General features: G+C 41.2%; 1 protein-coding gene across 1 annotated transcript in view; it reads left to right on the forward strand.

Moving 5' to 3' along the window:
• The first annotated feature begins 3,803 nt into the window (after positions 1–3,803).
• The window catches only part of NCAM1 (neural cell adhesion molecule 1), a 365,791-nt gene continuing 355,113 nt past the window's right edge, over positions 3,804–14,481 (forward strand). Inside the window, exon 1 of the mRNA XM_090265947.1 lies at positions 3,804–4,097. Coding sequence (XP_090122073.1) covers positions 4,046–4,097 — 52 coding nt within the window. The 5' untranslated portion in view covers positions 3,804–4,045. The remainder of the gene's footprint in view (positions 4,098–14,481) is intronic.

The following is a 14,481-nucleotide window of genomic DNA, read 5'->3' on the forward strand; positions in this document are numbered from 1 at the left end:
TGTTATGTATATTTTACCACAATAAAAAAGAAACAAATTAACTTTCTAAGAAATCATATTTTGACTTACAGCTAAAATTGTGTAATGGATGCTGTGCTAAGCTGCCCAGATGCCACACTCAAAACTGGGGTCATACTCTCCCAGATGCTGGGATGCTCTTAGCTATTAGTCTCCAGAAACTGCTCATGGCTAAAGAGATGTTCCATTGCCAGGGCAGCCTAAATCCGATGACTCTTCAATGTGAGAACATCATGACCAGCTTCACAGCTTCCAAGGGGCTGACAGAAGCTTTGTTGTGCCTGCACTGCAGCCTAACTTCTCCTTCTTTCCATCCTTTATTTTTCAGGAAGTTTTTAAGGAAGTGTTTTACTAAAGAACTTCCTAAAAAAGTAAGAGAAAGAAGTGAGGGAAACAAGGAAAGAAGGGGAGGGAGGGAGGGAGGGTGGAAGGAAGGAAAGGAGGAAGGAAGGAAGCTAGGAAGGAAAGAAAGGGGAAGGCAGGAGGAAGGGAGGGAGGAAGGATAAGAAAACAGCACCCTTTTCTTCATTCTTTATTTCCACCTCCCAGAAAAATTGTGAAAACAATTATATAAATACATGGTGAGTGGGATTTGAAAGGCACCCTTTCAAGTTGTGCAGAACTAAGAAGCAGTGGTTCTATGTTGACCCCTGTCTCATTTCTCTACTTTGGGGATCCCCAGCCCCATTCAGCAGTGTCAGTTGATGAGTGTCCACTTATTCTCAACCAGCACCTGAGCCAGCCTTGATCAGGAAGGGAAACATGTCAGTTTCCTCAGCCCTACCATGCAGTAGAACTTAGTAGTCATTTCTGTTAACCAGATCTGGGATATGAGGGTGGGAGGGAGCTCTGAGGACTCCCTAGAGACTTTCACTCTTTAGCTCTGTGGTATTGACATTGCTTTCTGGTCCTAACACTTTCATGGATCTTGCTCAGCTATTTGGACATGTTTCCGTATCCCCATTTCTCCTAATTCCAGGTAATTGTTTCTTGCTTTGATCCTCCGCTGTTGTGTTTTCCTGAATGCATTTTGCTTGTGTCAAATGTGAAATAAAGTTCCTGGGACATCTGTGAGTTCTGGGATCAGCCTTGGGTCTCCTTTTCAACACCAGCAAGAAAGAAACCGTAATTGGAGGGAAATAACAGTGAGGGCACTTCAGATCAAGTTCATTTTTCAATTAGTATAAATTAGACCATAAGGTTGTGGTGGTGACGAGTGGAAGTTAGCTACTGATTTAATTTAGTTTACAGTCTAACAGTAAAATTCTCATATTAAAAGAGAAGAGAAAAAGAAAACCTTGCAAGCCCCTTTCCCCCTCAAACTTGCCTTCCTATCCTTTTCATTTTCACACCACTCTTCAATTATCTCACTGCTCCTCAAAAGAGTGGTCTAACCCTCCTTTTCTTCTCCCTGGCCAAGCTATCCTTTCATTCCTGGGACAGTGATATCTTCCTTCCACCAGTCCATTGAAGGCTGCTCTCTCAGAGGCCATGAATGGCTTTCCAACACAGTTCCAGGAACCTTGGAAATCATCATCTTATTTGACCGCTTCAAAACTTTCTTCTTTAGATTTGGTCATTATAATGTTTCATTTCTCTGATTGCATTTTCACAATTGCATTGGCAATTCTTTTGGCCTAAATCTTAAACAATGATGTTCTCTGAAGGCCTATCTAACTGTCTGTCTTCTGCACATCTTCACCTGGATATCCCTCAAACATCTCAAAATTGGTATGTCCATAGAGAGATGAAATTCAGTCGTGCTGAAATGAGATAGGATTTCCACACCCGTCTACATTGAAAAGCTAAAAATAGAGACATTTAAGGAGAAAAATAGTGAGAAATTTAAAAATTCTACCGATATGAGCTATTAGAATATGAAGGTTTGCAGAGAAAGGTGTGTTTCTCAGTCTTGGTAAAAATTAGAAGTAGGTTAGAAATAAAGTTATAAATATTTTGAGTATGCCAAGCTTCACTTTTTTCCTTTCCTCTCAGTCCTGTTTTCTATATTTTCCCCTGCTATCAAATCTTCTTCTTTAGGAAAGAATCTGCTACTTATTAAGGCTTAATGTGATAATGTTACATGTGAGCAGAAGCTCATATCTGAAGCCAGTGATACTTAACTTTAGCAACCATTTTTAAAAAATCCATATAACCCAGTGTACTCAAAACAGGGCTACACATAGTAGTATTCAATACATTTTTATTCAAAGATGTTCAAAAAGCATTAATTATATTATCAAATACTGGAAATAATCTAAATATCCAACAATGGGGAACCGTAACCATTGATATAAAAACATTACACAGCTATAAAAAAGATTTCAAAACCCTTTTTAATGGCCTGGGGAAATGCTTATAATGAAATAAGATTCAAATTGCTACTATATTGTCAATTACAAAAATCATACACATGTACAGAAGACTGAGGAAATCTGTGGGTATCTCTGGAATCTGTGGGATTTGGTATTTCAGTTCCTTCTTTCTGCTTTTCTGTATTTATTGTTTGTAACTGGTATGTGGTAAATATTATAAAAGTAAACATTGTGAAAGATTGATTTACTAGAAGACATACTTTTCAGGGGTTGTGAGGCCAGAAGTCACAGTGTGCTGGTGTGGCCTGCCCGTCTAGGACACAGAGACGAGATGCCAGCCTCTCCAGTAATGGAGGCTGGCTGGCTGGCCAGTAGAGGATGGATTTTTAAAGAGTGGTACAGCATTGGAGCGCCTGTCCTTTAAAGAAAAAGTGAGTAGTGGTAATGTTGATGCACCAGTGCTTGGAAGGTGGGCAGCCTTCCTCTAGAAGGGCTTCACTCTGCTAGGCTAATAGGCTGGTCCAGCCTGTAGAACACTTTGAGCTTCTGCTTCTCCCTCACCTTTGGTTCCTTAAACCCCAAGCCTTGCTCAGGTGCTGAAACATGTTTATATTTTCATCCTGCTTCCCCACTCATTCTCTTCTGTACAAAATACAGCTATAAGACTCATTGAAACCCTTTTTGTTGCTGCCTCAGTGATATTCTACATTAATATTTTAAAGAACTGATGTTGTGTGCCTTTGTAAGAAAATATTTAACATCGTGCCTATACCGTAAAACCTACACAAAAAGCTTGGTGATCTTCATGAAGAGACCACAGATTTCAAAATTTATAAACAAACATTTTCCTTTCGTTATTTCTGGAAATTCCTTCTAAGTATCTGTGTTTTCTTCTAACTTGGGTTGCTTCTCACCTCTTTCCCCTATGCTCTGTTGCCTCTCTGTGGGAGAGCAAACTTCATAGCTAATATAAGCAAACAAAATCAAAACAAAGCCCTGCAATAGCAATACCTCTCTCCTAATTTTTAATTTTTTGTACTTTTAAAGAAAAAATTAAGTCCTTTCCTTGTATTTCAAGGATCTTCAGATCTGAGAAATTACACAACTTTGAAAACCTAACAAAATCTACGGTGTTTTTATTATTATTATTTGCTAGTTATTAAAATATCCAGCCTGGATATAGCAGGAGGGGCCGCGGAGGCTTGGGGAAGAACTGTGCGGGAAAAGAAAAAAAGAAAGAAAGAAAGAAATCCCAGCTCTGCCTGTAAGATTGCCTGTGAAAGAAGTCCGCTTTCTCCGGCAGGCCGTTCCAGGCCGCGTTTTGCAGGCGGCCGCATCTGCCTCCCCTGTCTCTCTTACCTCCTTGATGTTCGGCACTATTTGTGGCCGGCCTGGTGGAAGGACACATTGAGGTTCTCACCCCCGCCCTCCGCCTCCCGCTCCCATCCCCAGTTCCATCAAAGCGAACCCGGACCAGCGCAAGGATCTCCGAGTTGCGAGTGTGCTGAGGCTGGGACTGTCACTCATTCTCCGCTCAGCGCGTGAACGCAGCTCGGCAGCTGCTGGCAGGAAACAATTCTGCAAAAATAATCATACTCAGCCTGGCAATTGTCTGCCCCTAGCTCTGTTGCTCTAACGCCGTCCACACTCGCTGCAAGGTGGGGCACAGAATTTACCGCGGCAAGAACATCCCTCCCAGCCAGCAGATTACAATGCTGCAAACTAAGGATCTCATCTGGACTTTGTTTTTCCTAGGAACTGCAGGTACGTTTTACAATTCTTCTCAATTTGATTTGATAATTGCCTTCTTCTCCCTACTACTCCCCCTAGGAACAGTTATTTTGGTGGTTTTACGAAGAATGCTAAGGGTGGTCATTTTCGTGGCGCTGAGGAAGGAGCGCGTCGCCCGGGCTGTCCGGCCGAGTCTCGCGCCCTCCCAGGCTACCTCCCTGCGCACCGAGTGCCCAGCTCCCCTCCAGCGCGCCCGCCCTTCCCACTTAGTGTGCCGGGTGCTGGGAGCGGAGCCGCCTGATCTCAGAGGCGCTGCGGCCGCACCAGTGATGGGCAGCGCTCCTTCCCCGAAGGCGGGCGGCGCGGTTGCCGGGGCTCGGTAGTGCCGTTGCACAGGCTCGGATTCTGCAGGGCAGGGGCTTGTCAGCTCAGGCTCCGGGAAGAGTGAACAATAAAGCCAGAGTATTTCCCCAGGTCTAATAAAGTGGGGCTCGCCGCCTTTGCCGCCCCCTGCCAGGGTCGAATAACGGTTTGCAAAATGGGGGAACATGGGCAGAATCTCAGGACTGTGACCGTTGTTGCACCTTCGTGGATATGACGTTAGTTTTTCATTTGCCAAATTGCTGATTAGTTGCAAAGCCTGCTTTCGGCACGGAGCTCGGAGGGATGGGAGGGTCCAGCGCTGCATTTTGACAGGAGGAAGTGCGGAGGGGCGGAGGGCGAGGAGGGCGTGATCCAGGCTGCCTAGTGTGTGCGCCCGTGTATGCGCGCGTGTGCCTTCACACGCACCCAGGGCCCTGTGTTATACGGTGCGAGTGCAGAACGGCAGGCAGTCCCCCGAAACGCTTCGCCCCAATCGCCTTTCTTTGGACAAGGTTCCCGATCCTTGCGAAGTGCGAACAATAGGGAGCTGGGAGGAAGACAGTAGTGATGCTGCCACGGGTGATGGGGGTTGCGCCGCCGCCTAGCGAACCTCCGCGGCCTGGAGGAAGGTTCATTTCATTTTGGGTATTTCCATTCCGGTCTCCCAGGAAGATTCTTACGTGCGTGCCCACCCTCCCCTCCAGCTGCTTCTCCCACCCCACACTAGGATTTTCGCTTAGGCGCTGATGGACAGGAAGAGGGAAGAGGGAAGAAAAGGAACCGGGACCGCAAAGAGCTGGGTGGGGTGGGCTGACGTTTGGGGCGGGGGGCGTGTGCTGGTAAGTACCGTAGGAAAGCGAGGGAGAGGAGGCTGTGTACGCTGTAGCCGCTGCTAGGTGCCGCTGGAACTGCCCGGAGTCGGCTAAGCCTAGCTGGGGGAGCGCGCGTGGCGAGTCTGGGGGCCCCCAGCAAGCCCCCTCCACGGGCGGCAGGGAGCAGCACTCGGCCGCCGCCTCCAGCCTACTCGGGTGCCTCCAATGGTAACCAATCAGAGCGAGGCTGCCTGGGCGGGAAGCCGCGAGAGGCTTTCATTGCATTGCGGGTGGTGGCCAGGAGCTGCCAGGACAGTCTCCTGGTGTTCCAGCCTAACGGTCTAGCTCATCTCCCGCCGGAGGAACCCCGCCCTGCGGCGGGTCCCCCGCCCACCCCTCAGTTTCCGAGGAAATAAAATGGAGTCTAGGTGGTCTCCGGGAGGTGCTCGCTCACTTGAGCCTCTTTCACACCAAATTGGAGCATCCCTCCTGCCCCGACCAGCACACAAATTTGCGCCCGATTGATACTGGCCTGATCGAGTAGCCTTGGAGGGCGCGGTGGCAGGCGCACCCACGCGCGTGCGCTGACCAGCCAGCCGGGGTCCAGGGCGAAGCTGGGGGAGGGGCAGGATGGGCTGGGGGCAGAGAGAGCCTCAGCAGGAGGCCAACCGGGGGCGCTTATCGCTGGGTCCTCGAAGCCACCTGACTGGGGGCTGCTAAAGGCATGCTTTTTCCGTAGTGCCCAGGGGTCACCGGGACACGACTTACGGAAAGGGCGGAGAGGGGAGTTTCTGAGACCTCTTCCCTTATAGGTTGGGGGTGGCGTGACAATGGAGCCCTAATCTTTGGGAGGCCCTTGGGGAATAACTCGGAGGTTCTTTCCATCATGGCGATGGGTGTCATCCCCGGTGTTAAGATCCCCAGGAAGTTGCAAGGGTACACGCCCAGGGAAACCCAGATTAAGATGTTCTCTACTGCTGAGGCAAGGGTGACATTTTGACCCATGGTTCCTGAAAGGAAAGTGTCCTTATTCCTGACCCTAGAACCAAGATGATAGGAAAAAGGTAGACCAAGTAACACATAAAAGGTTGATTAACAAAAGAAAAAAAGTGAATGGTTTTTTGAAGGGAAATACTTATTGTTTCTACCATAGTTTTAAAAAATGAAGAATTCCAGTCAAAGGGTAAGTAGGAAAATAAAACAGTAACACACACACACACACACACACACACACACACATTTTTGGCTTCAAATGTTGTATTATCTCAAGGGACAATGGTAGTTCAACCTCTCTCCACTTGGTGCATTTGACTATTTAGATATAAGGTACGCTAACTTAATATACCAGATGAATCAGATCTGCTGCCCCTCTCTTGTTCTGGTGTCTTCTGTTCCTCAGGGATAAAGGGAAAGGTTGTGGAATTACAGCAGTTCTGGATGTTTTGTGGAAAAATCATTTGATTGAATGATCTGGAATGGCTGTTAAGTCATGTTTCTTTGATAAATTTACAATCCTCTGCCAATTTAACTTACAAGAATCAAGGAATGGATAGGATTAATTTTCGAACAAAGAGCAACCACCTGTACTACCTTATAAAGATAAGTATTTATGTATAAGGGGACGCCCCCCCAAACTGGAATATATTTATAATAAATTGTATATTTATTCTTACATGTTTAAACTTCAGTCACTTTCAAAGTACTCTCAATTTGATGCAATACACCTATCAAGATACTTTTTCCATTGCTCAAACAATTTTTGAACTCGTCGATTTTGACGCCTTTTAGTGCTTCTACCATTTTTTGTTTCACCTCTTCCACATTGGTAAAACATTTCCCTTTGAGGACTTTTTTAATTCAGTGGGGCACGGGGATCATGCTATTTTTTTGGTCAGACACTGCTGAACACTCAGCATGTTGTGGGCAGTCATGTTGGTAAATCACCCATCATGAAATGGACAAATGGGTTGAAATAGTCTTCAGAAAAATTCACTGAAACCTAATGCAGCCCCTCACAACGCCAGCTAGTGCAGTGATACAGATGGGTTCCTAGAAAACTCACCTAGCAGGGGAAGCCTCCAGTACAAGGGGCCCGCCCTCCAGAAAATAATGCTTTTTTGGGGGTTCCCCCTCGGGTATAGTGTATATATAATGGCTCTCACTAAACAAATAAAACATGTTTCAGCAAAGTTTGCAGTGAGCACAATTATGGCGAGCTATATTTTTTTGTTGATTTTCATTTTAAGATCAGAAACGTGTCTTTCTGAACAAAATTTAAATGACTGTAAGTAAAGCCATATTTAAGAATGTGAAAATCCTTTTACAACTCTATCCAAAAACCAGGAAGTTGATATTCTTTCAGTAAATATTACCATATATTAAAATATTGAAAATAACTTACACTGTACTTAAAGTGCAGAAGAGTTAAACAAAAAGAATATAATCCAGACATTGTGGAAGTGTGGCCTGTCATTTGTTTGATAGTTTTTGAGTTATTCTTCCCACTACAAGTTTCTGAAGATCTACCAATTGGGCTAAGTTTTCATTAGTCAAAAACTTACATTTTTTAAGTCAATTTTTAGACTTCTCCCCAAGAGACTGACCTGTTGACTTCTTTCCAAATACCTTTACCCAGGATCTATCTTAAAAAAAAAAAAGTTACAATAGCAGAAAATAGGGCATTTACGTTGTTCAACAAAGGAGATTCATCCAAGGATCTATGCTAATTAATTGAACTAAAGATTTGTTGCTTTAACTGGTGACTGTTTTTTGAGCTTGTTAATTCAAGAATTAAGGCAGTAATTGTTTGAAAAAAAATTATGGTGTGGATGTGCTGTTCACAAGGGCTCTCTTTGGATGCTCACTCAAAGCAGCAGTAAGAGGGAGAAATTAGTCACATGGAACACCCTCCCTGCTTCAATTCTAAGAGTTTTGCATAGTGCTTCTCTTTAGAATACATTTATCGTTAAACTTCAGAAAGGTAACATGTAATTTAATGTAAGTAATCTATATTTATATATTTCTGTCATAGGAAAGAATGTCTTAATTGCCTTTCAAAATAAATAGCACCATTTTGTCATTCAAAAACTAATTGTTAGACATGACAGATGTTTTTGTTTGCTGCAGAACTCAGTTTCTTAAATTATAGACAGCATCTTGTAAACTTGATGATGCTTGAAATATGGATTTTGGAATTCTTGACCCAATTTAATTTTTTAAGGTGACAAAGCCTCTATTTAATATCAGTTAGATGAATTCCCCATATTTACATCTTCAGTGTTAAAGAATTGTGGCTGCTCTCTAGACTGAAAGTGACTTCAATGGCACTAGCTGACCTTCATAGTCCTTCCTGTCCTAGTGTAAAGTAAATGATTGACTACCTGTTGCTAGGAACAGTTTGAGCCCTCTCTGCCAATAATGGGTCTGTGGTGATGGAGAGCAGAACCAATTGTTAGGGAGGGAGAGAAAGGGATCGACCACACCTGCCACCATCAGTCTTCTAGGAACAGCCAGCCAGGGAGGAGAGAGACAAAGGCATTTATAAAAGGCTCTCCTGTACTATTTACATACTGAATTTTTGAGTACACAAATATTCAATGGTGTCAAAATAAATATTTTAATGTAGATTCTATAACTAATCATTTTTTAGTTTAGCAATCTAACAAATATATAAGAACTTGAAAAGAAATGGCAGCAAATTACAAATAGCATTTTACTAGTTTTAAAAATAGATTACAAATTAGAACTGAAAACATGACTCAATTGGCTATATAATAATAATAGTGGCTATTTGATCTTTGAATAAAAAAACGATTAAGGTTAAGATTCTTTTAATTAAAAAAGAAGGCATGTAAAATTCACAAGAAAACTTTATATATCTCTTAAAATACACAGCAAGTCTCTGAGGAATATTGTAAGAGAGAGCCTCTTGGGAAGAGAGCAATGCCCAAAGGTCTGTGTGACTCCTAATGGCTAGGTCTCTAGGAGGTCCAGAGTTTTTAATATGAGAAGAAGAGGTAGTGAAATTACTATCGATAATACAGGTAGATGTACTTACTACTGTAGGGCAATAAAATCCAGAAGTCAATCCGAAAGTCACAGGCTCGTCACCTCCAGCTCTGTTGTTATTAACTACTAGTACCAAACCTTAAAACCATTTGCTGATGTAAAGGGATGTAAATTATTTGGTGTCACCAGTGGTGCCATTATGCCCTTTCCTTTCATGATGTTGAGTGCTGTCTCTCAGATGAAGATACTCATTAGGAGACTGCCTTTTGATGTTGGTCTGGGTGCCAAATGTGTGCCTTTCAGGCAGTTTCAATACATTTTTCTTAAACACTCTTTACCATGTCTACACACAGATACTGAGTTAGGAGTTTTCTATAGGATGACATACTTTTCTCTTCCTGTAGTATTACTTTAGCTTCTGAGCAATCAGAGACTCAAAGAGGACTACGTTAAAAAGATAAGCCATTTGGTCTATCTTGTGCCTGTGTGTTCTTGGAGAAAGTGATTTATTAAACCTATAATGCATTCTTTTTCTCCCAGATATATGTAAATATGCCTTCCTTTTAATTCAAAGTTTGCATCACTCATGTGTCTTGAAGGGCTTCTATATATGCTGTATTCTACATATTCTCACTAAGACTTTTTGATGTAGCTGCAAACACCAGGAACATATGCCTGTTTTTTTCTGTTCTGTGTCACTCCTGAGATAACATGTAAAAAGGCTTCTGGTATCTAATTACCTCACCATTTAGGAATACTCCTAGTAATGTCACACTGTTTGAGATTATATTACATTAACTAACATAATCGACTCTCAAATAGTTGACCAAATATGTTTATTGAGTACTGGCTTTTTATCATCAGATCTGTGGGGAGTTACAAGGGACTGAGATGACATTATTTTTGCTGTCAAGAAACCCTAGAAGTAGTATAGCATAGAGGTTAAGAGTGGCTGACAACCCTAGGTTGAAAGTTAAGCCACACATACTCCTTATTAGCTATCTGATCTTAAGCAGGTCATTTAATCATTTAAATTCTCTAAATTTCAGTTTCTTCTTCTGTGAAATGAGAAAATTAGTAATACCTGCTTTTTATAGTTGTTGTGATTATTTCAGAGGTCACAGGACTTCTGTGCATTCAAGCTGTGTCTATTAATGAGAAGGAGGGATGTATATGGATTTAGAAAAAAATAATTATTTAGACAATGCTTTTTTTTCAAAAGGACTTAAAATGAATGTTATGGGAATATGACCTCTTCAATGATTAGAACTAGAATTTTAAAATTGCTCTTAAATGTACCTATGCTGTCATGCTGATTATTATGAATACTTTAGAGAGAAAAGTGTTCTCTGTATAAGGTTGAAAGCCATTAATTAGCACAGAGGTAGATCTAGGTTTTGTGGGGGCATAAAGGGTATACAATTTTAAGAACCCTCCTTAAGGAAAAAAAAATTTTTTGAAAACCTCATTTGCTTTCCCAAAATTTAGAAAACATGTAAGCATGAGAACACATTGTCAGATTCCATCCTCCCAGAGCTTTGAAAGGAGCCCATGCAGTGGAGGGGCCCAGCCCGCTCCTGATCCTGTGTTAACAACCATGTGTTGGTCAGCTTGGATCCACTTGCTTGAGAATATAAGATTCCAGTTTGTTAAACACATACCTCATAAAGGCTACTTGTGTAGTGCATTGAAAATTAGAATCATGTATCAAAATCAAAGTTTTGAAAAGAAGGAGCTATTTGACCTTTATTTCACAGAAAATCTTAAGTGAGATCTGAGGCGATTTAGCATTTCTCAGTGCTGATAGGCCTGTAAATTACTAAGTAGAATAAAACAAACGAATTGCTTTTATTATTCACATGTGTCAGACATAAATGCCCTATTGATGATGCAGGAAGTAGTTTTACCAATTAAAGGCACATGATATTGGAGAAGAGATGGAAAATTTTATTTTAGCTATCTAAGAAGAGATAAACTGGATATGTACTACGAATAATTATAATAGTCACTATATAATTTTCAGAGTTTTTGATATGCATTATATCATTTAATCTTCCTATTATTTATTCAGTGAATATCTATTGAGTACTGAGTGCTGGGAATATAGTGGTAAACTAAACATAAATCTTCCCTGTTTTCATGGTGCTTCCAGTGTAATAATGGGGAGGAATACAGACATTAAACAATTAACACATATATATTTATAAGTACATATTCTAATCTAAACTGAGGAAAAGAGCAGAGTACTATGAGAGATTTTCAGGGGAAATTCACTTGTGATGGGCTGGGTGAGGGGGTGAAGGGGTGAGGGGGTGAGGAGGTGACATTTGAAGAACTCTGTGAAATGGGAAGGACTGATGATGTTCTCATTGACTACTTAATTTCAACAAACATTGAATCACAGCAAACACTCCTGCATTCTTTCACTTAGCAGACCTTCCTGAAATCTTGAGAAGGTCTGATAGTTTCAGGAATTGTGTTGGATTTCAGTTTGTAAAGTCCAATAAGATATGCCTCTGTTTCTAAAGCTTATCATCTAGTGTGGGAGGGAGACATACTACACTTACAAATAGAGACATGAATACATGTCATTGGAGCACAAGGAAGGAAGCAATTTACTCTGCTTGGGACTCCCCCAGCTTGGGTGTGGGGCATCAGTTTACCTTCACTAGATGGAGCAGAAGAAGGGGTGATTCACATGGAGGTAACATCTTCAGTTATGAGTATATACAACTCTTTTGGGGAACAGTGTGGGAGCCAGAGTTTAGGAGAAAAAAATTCTCCAAGACTAGATTGTGTGAGATCTTGAAATAGAAACTGTGGGTGAAAAAGGTTAAGTGACTTACATAGGTGAAGATGGGACTATAACTTATATTAGTTGGCTGCAATTCCTCCTTTTCTAGATTTAGGAAGATGTGGATACATAAAGCATCAAAATACTTGATAAGTAAATGTGAGTTTGCTTGGCTTTTGGACTGACTGAGTCTGACCAAAGTGAGCAGGGAGTGCTAGGGTGGAGGGGCAATATCAAGAGCTTTGGGGTCTGACAGGTCTCAGTTGAGCCAACTATCTCTAACTGATATTCTGCAAGTTGCTGCACTTCTGAGCCTGGGTCTCGGTCTGTAATATGGGGATAATGACACTCACTTATGGGTTTTGGTGAGCTTAAATAAAATCACATATTGTAAAACAGGTAATATGTAACAGGTACTGAATATATTCTTTTAAAAAGTTCATCTTGAATAGAGATTAATTTTTGAAAAATTTATTAAGCAGTTGTACTGTGAATATGATGTGCAGAGTTCTGTGCCAGAGGCCAAGGGGGTGGGGGATAAAGTTAAGACTACTTACTATACTGGTCTTGTGGAAGTACTCAGAGGGTTGTGGAGGAAAAACTTACTCAGTTCAGACAGTTAGGAAATCATGATAGGTACTATATAAATAAGTACCTAAAAGAAGGAGGCAGGTATTAATTATGAAAATTACTTAGAAAGGCAGAAATCATCTTGGTTGGTTTTAATGTCTGAAAAAAGGTGTGTAAGATCTAGTGCTTGATCTGGACTTCAGGGACATGTGATAAATAGGGAGAGGAAGGACCTATTTCTCTGCAGAAAGAGATGAGTCTAGCTGGGTAATTGATATTGAAGAGCAGTGAAAGCAGACTGGATACTGGAGCAGGTCTTATTAAAGTCTGAAATGCTAGACAAAGTGAGGGGTGTGGTTGTAAATGTTAGAAAACTCATTTTTAAAAAATATTTACAAGTATGGTGTGATAGCAATTGAACATCTGTTATGCTAGGCTCTGTGTATGATGCCAGCCATGACTTAGCAGAGATAAGTAGGAGCAAATTGGTAGAGATTACTGTTGTACTTAAAGGGAATTTGGGTTTTATGTAGCAGCCACAAAAGTGGCTGGACAAAGTAGTAGGTTAATCAAAGGATGCTTGTTACATTATCTAAGATGGACTAGATGACAGAGAACCCAGAGACTGGGGGGTGAGGGAACCAGTTAACATTAGTTTGGAAGCAAGGGAAGTCAAATGACAGTCCCTTTCTTTGTGTGGTAGGAAGATGCCTGTAGGGAAAGGGTAGTATTGGGCCTAGAATCAAAAGATTTGGGTTCAAGATTCGGCTCTGCTACTAAATAGCCAAGTGAATTTATATAAGGTACTTAATGTCTTTTTGAATTATAATTTCCTCATTTGAATATGAGAATCAAATAATATATGTGAAGTGTATTGCAAACCAAAATACTTCATTCACAACTATACCTTTTATTAATAGAGTCTTAGCTAAAAAATTTATAAAGTCAAATTTTATGTACCAGAGGAGCTTGTTAAAGAAACTTAGCTGTGGTGTGTTTTATAAAGCAGATAATCTTGGAAAGATACACCTGTAATGGCTTTGGATAAGGATATAAAAGGCACACAGCTGAGATGTTAGAGATGACAAATCAACCAGTGGGTTAGCTGTTAGGTCCAAAAGGGACTGAGAGAGAAAAAAAAAATTATGTTACCAACTTGAGGGAGTGAAATAATCATGGTATTGTCAGTTTGATGGGGAAACTGAGAAAAGGGGTTGCCTTGGATGAAAGATAGGTAACTTCAGTTTTACACACATTAGGTTTTACAACAAATTTGGGCACTGTGGTATCTTAAAAATTTTTTTTTTCTTGTGCTATAACTTTACTCACCATCAATATGCTGATGAAATCAAAATTTATATCTCCCTTCGGTTTCTAATCTCCTCTAGTTTCTTAAGTATCTTAACTTGAAGGTCAATATTTTTCAGCTGAAAGTAATGAAATCTATTTAGTTGGCTTCAGCCAGCATTAAAAAGAAAGAAAAAAAGATGGAAAAAAATGGATTGAATGGAATAGAAAAAAGAATGTGTCTTATGTAGTAAGGCTAAGTATTGTTTTGTGAAACTTTTGCTGACTGGGTTGTGGTTGAAAATGTGTACCTTATTATAGTTCCAGTCAAAAGAGTTTGAAAACTAATATCATAGATGGAAAAATATAGGACTAGAGAGAGGGTAAGACAATCTGCCGTGCAGAGAAGGCACAGGGTAGAGATTAATGGATTTTGTGGAAGAGGGAGAAGCTATGACAGCAAAAACACTGAACTTCTATGCAGTCTGTTAGCTGCCGGGTGTAAACCAAAAAACTAAGACTCAAAAGTACAATACCTTGACCTCAGAGAGTCACTGTCTAGTGGAGAATGAAAAGATAACTA

The sequence above is a fragment of the Furipterus horrens genome, unplaced genomic scaffold, assembly GCF_987537825.1.
Source record: "Furipterus horrens unplaced genomic scaffold, mFurHor1.1.pri manual_scaffold_2, whole genome shotgun sequence".
Lineage (NCBI taxonomy): Eukaryota > Metazoa > Chordata > Mammalia > Chiroptera > Furipteridae > Furipterus > Furipterus horrens.